This window comes from Vicia villosa, linkage group LG2, assembly GCF_029867415.1.
Source record: "Vicia villosa cultivar HV-30 ecotype Madison, WI linkage group LG2, Vvil1.0, whole genome shotgun sequence".
Classification (NCBI taxonomy): Eukaryota; Viridiplantae; Streptophyta; class Magnoliopsida; order Fabales; family Fabaceae; genus Vicia; species Vicia villosa.
The window spans coordinates 110,546,781-110,551,335 of record NC_081181.1 but is presented as its reverse complement, the minus strand read 5'-3'; the positions used below and the strand labels follow the sequence as shown (position 1 = coordinate 110,551,335).

General features: G+C 30.8%; 1 protein-coding gene across 1 annotated transcript; it reads left to right on the top strand.

The window, feature by feature from the left end:
- Positions 1-871: 871 nt before the first annotated feature.
- Positions 872-2,898, top strand: LOC131646618 (transcription factor MYB41-like). Its single transcript, XM_058916614.1, has 3 exons — positions 872-1,314; positions 1,458-2,168; positions 2,646-2,898. Exons 1-3 carry the CDS (start codon positions 1,052-1,054, stop codon positions 2,680-2,682), a joined length of 1,011 nt encoding a protein of 336 aa, XP_058772597.1. The 5' UTR covers positions 872-1,051; the 3' UTR covers positions 2,683-2,898.
- The last annotated feature ends 1,657 nt before the right edge of the window (positions 2,899-4,555 follow it).

Here is a 4,555-nt window from a genome sequence, read left to right as displayed (position 1 = left end):
GGTAAAGCTCTCACTCGATGACATAGGAACAAGGGCTTAAGGGACAATTGTTTTGAGTCGTCTGCAAGGCCTGAGAAAAAGGCCCAATAACAAACGCTGAAAGGAAATTCACACCGAACATGTGAACCTTCATCTCTACCAAGGACACAGATAACACCCTCCATCACATATCTCATAGTTGATATCTAATCGAATTGCCTCACACACGGCGATTCTAACAGCCCATACTATATAAAGACCAGATTGCGACATTTCAGATATTCAATTCATTCTCACTCTTATACTACTTTTCACTCGGTATAATGATGTGAGCATTGCAGAGCTAACCTTACACTTTCGTTCCTTCTCCGCCGTGTCGAAAGCCTGCTCCACCGCTTCAAGACATCATTCCACCACCACTCCACTAATGTTTCTGGTCCCAAACGGAACTCAAACAAAAGTTGTAAATTCTATCACAAGTATACATGGCTCCAACAATAATTTCAATGTTACACATTAATTTTATTTTAGTTTTCCTAACTCAGTTATGCGTCACACCCTACACCATCCTACGTACCATGTTCATGGGCATGCAGTTTCTGTTTTTGCTACTCTCATAATCATGCATATCTCGATTGTATCGAAAATCTTCAAATACTTTAAAGTTTGAGTTTATGTTATTGGTCAAAGTCACAATATATTAAATAGCAATAATGAAATTCAAACTAGTAAGTTTAATCTTTTGAAACCATATATGTTGGCACCTTCAACAATTTCAATGAACTTACCTTTAAGCTTTAATTAAACGACACATACATTACCTAACCCAGTAATCCTGAATTGAATTCTTAGTAATATTTATGTGCTCAAAAAATGCCAAAATAGTCTCTAACTAGCTAGGTTGCTTCTTTGACACTGCTTCCTTAATTAACAATTCATACGTGTTGATTTTTGTAGAAAATTAATTAAAAAAATGTTGGTATCATTTGATTTTACATCTATAAAACCATACATAATATGCAACCTATGCTAAGTTCCTATAACCTAACATTGATTCATATTGTGCAATATCATGGGTAGGTCACCATGTTGTGATGAAATTGGTGTCAAGAAAGGGCCATGGACAGAAGAAGAAGATGAGAAGTTGATTGATTATATCAACAAACATGGCCATGGAAATTGGGGAACACTTTCGAAACGTGCCGGTTTGAATAGGTGTGGGAAGAGTTGTAGGTTAAGGTGGACAAATTATTTGAGACCTGATATTAAGAGAGGAAAATTCACCGATGAAGAAGAAAGAATCATCATCAACCTTCATTCAGTACTCGGAAACAAGTATACATATGTGCCTTTCATTTATTTATATTTTTGTATTAATGTAAATAAATTATTGATGTTTATAAATCAACAATTTTTATAAAACAAATTGTGTATAACATATTAACGCGAAATTTATTTCTCTGTTTTTGTGTGTGTAGGTGGTCTAAGATTGCAGGTCATCTTCCGGGTCGAACAGATAACGAGATAAAGAATTTTTGGAACACAAACATAAGGAAGAAGCTTTTGAAGATGGGAATTGACCCTGAAACTCATAAGCCAAGAACTGATTATAGTCACCTCATGAGTATTTCCAACTTACTTGGAATTTCAAATATAGGCAACACTTTTAGCAACAACCCTATTGGTTTTCAGCCAGACATTACTCACATAGCCAAAATGCAATTGTTGCAAAATATGTTACAAATTATGAACACCAATAATTCATTTGCTATGAACCCTTATAGCTCTTTAGGAAATATTATTCCTAGTCTTAATCCATTCAATGTGTTTTTGAATGGAGCAAACACAATTCAAAAGGAGCCATTATTAGGTTTGAATGGTGGTGAAGAATATGCTATGAACCCTAGTTTATACTCTCATGGAGTAATAAGCGAGTCTTCTAAGCAAGATATTTCAAATGGTGGATCAAGTTTACAAAATCTTGATTATAGCAAAATGAGAAGCAATAATCAAGATGAAAATCCACTTCCTGCTTTGGTTGCTTCCTCTCCTAAAACAAGTTTCAATCAAATGGAAAGTGATTGTAACAAAGCTCAAATGTCCATTCAATCACCTTCAAACATAGTCTTTGAAGATTGGGAGAAGTTCATTGATGAATCAAGTGATTCCTACTGGAAAGAGCTTTTAGAGTAAGGCTCTATTCTTCCCTCTTTTTTTTTTTCAGTCACTAATTTAATATTATTTTTTCCAAATATTTGTCACTAATTTAGTTATTTTTAATAAGTTTTTAATGTAACATTTTTTTGAACTATTTTAATTAATTTTTTAGTATAACTTTAAGTTATGATTACTGTAAACTTTTATGTTGCATATAGTCAAAATTGTGGTTGTGATATTTATCTACCTCAAATTTTTTTAAATTATATATATATATATATATATATATATATATATATATATATATATATATATATATATATATATATATATATATATATATATATATATATATATATATATATATATATATATATATATATATATATATATATATATATATATATATATATATATATATATATATATATATATATATATATATATATATATATATTAATTTCTTATTAAATCTTGATATAATTTAATATATTCTTTTCATTTTGCAGCTTGACATGCACTTCTCCATCAAAAATTCCATGGTAGAGAAGAATCATTGATTATCTTTGAGGAAAATCCCTTCAACACATACTCAAAAAAATTCGTATATTTTGATTCATTAATTCAGTTATAGTTTTATATTGTGTAGATTCATTTGTAAGTTTATACTTGGGATGTAATAATATGATTACTGTATTTTATGTTGTACAAAACCAAAAGATACATGCCTAAATATTTTTGTATGGAAAGTTACAAATCATATATCACGTAGTTATATTTTCTATATTGCATCAAATAAATTTTATTATAAATAATTTTTGATCTTATGACTCTCAAATACGTACTATAGAATTATTATTATTATTTTTATTATTATTATTATTATTATTATTATTATTATTATTATTATTATTATTATTATTATTATTATTATTATTATTATTATTATTATTATTATTATTATTATTATTATTATTATATAATTTTCCTTGCCGTGTTAAAATATGAGAAATCTAAAATCGTTAATGAATCCATATAGTTAAGTATTTGACTTGTGCTATATAATATATATAACATATAAGTCAACTTTGTCGCTACAATTTCTCGCCAGCTAAAGAAATTTTGCACTATACAAATACAACTATCACATCAAATGATGAATTAGAAGCTAGCTAATCCGTTAAAAACATAAGATATATTTTGATTGGAATTGCAATATGTGTCCAGATTCCTGACCTTATGTTAGGTTAGGTTGTTTACGTTTGGAACAAGTTAAAAAAAATAGAGTAAAAGATGCTAGAGGACATAGATAATGCAACTGCCTCATTGAGATATTGGTTTAGGTAGAGATGATGCAATTGATTGTGATTAATCAAGGGCATATCACAAGTTATCTTCCTCACTAATTTAGTTTCTAGAATAATCGTGACCTTTATACACTGTCTAGCTGGTCGATGCATTAAAAATATTGTTTTATTTTGTATAAGCCAAAAAAATGTTGATTTGTTTTCTATATTTATTCTAGACTAGTAAGAAATGGCATAAACATGTGATATAAACATTTTAAGTCTTATCACTCACTAGTTCAAACCAAATAGTAAAATGATCTATAGTGTCCAATAACCAAATCCTATAACCCATAAATTTAAGTATTTTAGGCTAGATGACACAGGCACATGCACATTTATTTGTTCAAAGCTAGATGAAGCACAACCTTGACAGTGGTGGTAAGAACAGAACTCTATATAAGAAGCATATCAAAGAATAAAAGGACCGACTCCTTTGTTTCTTCTAAACACTAAACACTTCATTTGTTCTGTTCAGAAATCAGAGTTGGATGCGGTTGATGAACTGAAGGTTTTGAATTGGTGGTATGGATCGATCTTCAATACGATGGTGCGAGATAGACTTGCAGGATTAACATTTTGACATCTAAGTCAATTCAAAATTCAAGATGAGTGTAGTAAAAAGTGGAGATAAGAGAATGTCCATTGTTTTACGTGTGAACAAACTTTTATACCTTAGGTCAAGTGGAGTAGATTGAAGTTGAAGTGGACCTCAGCCATTTGGGCCTTTGGCTGACCCATAACAGTTGTCCCCAAGACTTTGTCGGGTATTGAGAGGACCGTGGAAGCCTTTAGTGATTTTGGTCGGCCTCCAAGATGTTGTCCGATGTGAGCTAGAACTGAATTACTTGGAGCCAATTGAAGAAGTAGCGGGGGAGAAGCGCATTAAATGCATGTCCATCATAAAAATGTTTCATCGTGTTCTTTTGATATATGTGTTGATGCGACAAGTTTTGGCATAACACGGCTTATAGTGCACTCGAGTGCACTTAAGTTTGCATGTATTCTCGAGGGGAAATCCAATCGTTGAACTCGTAACTCCTTCCTTTTCTTGATCAGGGTCGTTTAACTGC

What these genes read in the sequence shown, in the direction of transcription:
- LOC131646618 (XM_058916614.1), top strand. Translation starts at nt 1,052, where the DNA reads ATGGGTAGGTCACCATGTTGTGATGAAATTGGTGTCAAGAAAGGGCCA. An exon ending in CATTCAGTACTCGGAAACAA is followed by an intron (nt 1,315 to 1,457) that starts GTATACATATGT and finishes TTGTGTGTGTAG; the next exon opens with GTGGTCTAAGATTGCAGGTC. An exon ending in TACTGGAAAGAGCTTTTAGA is followed by an intron (nt 2,169 to 2,645) that starts GTAAGGCTCTAT and finishes TTCATTTTGCAG; the next exon opens with CTTGACATGCACTTCTCCAT.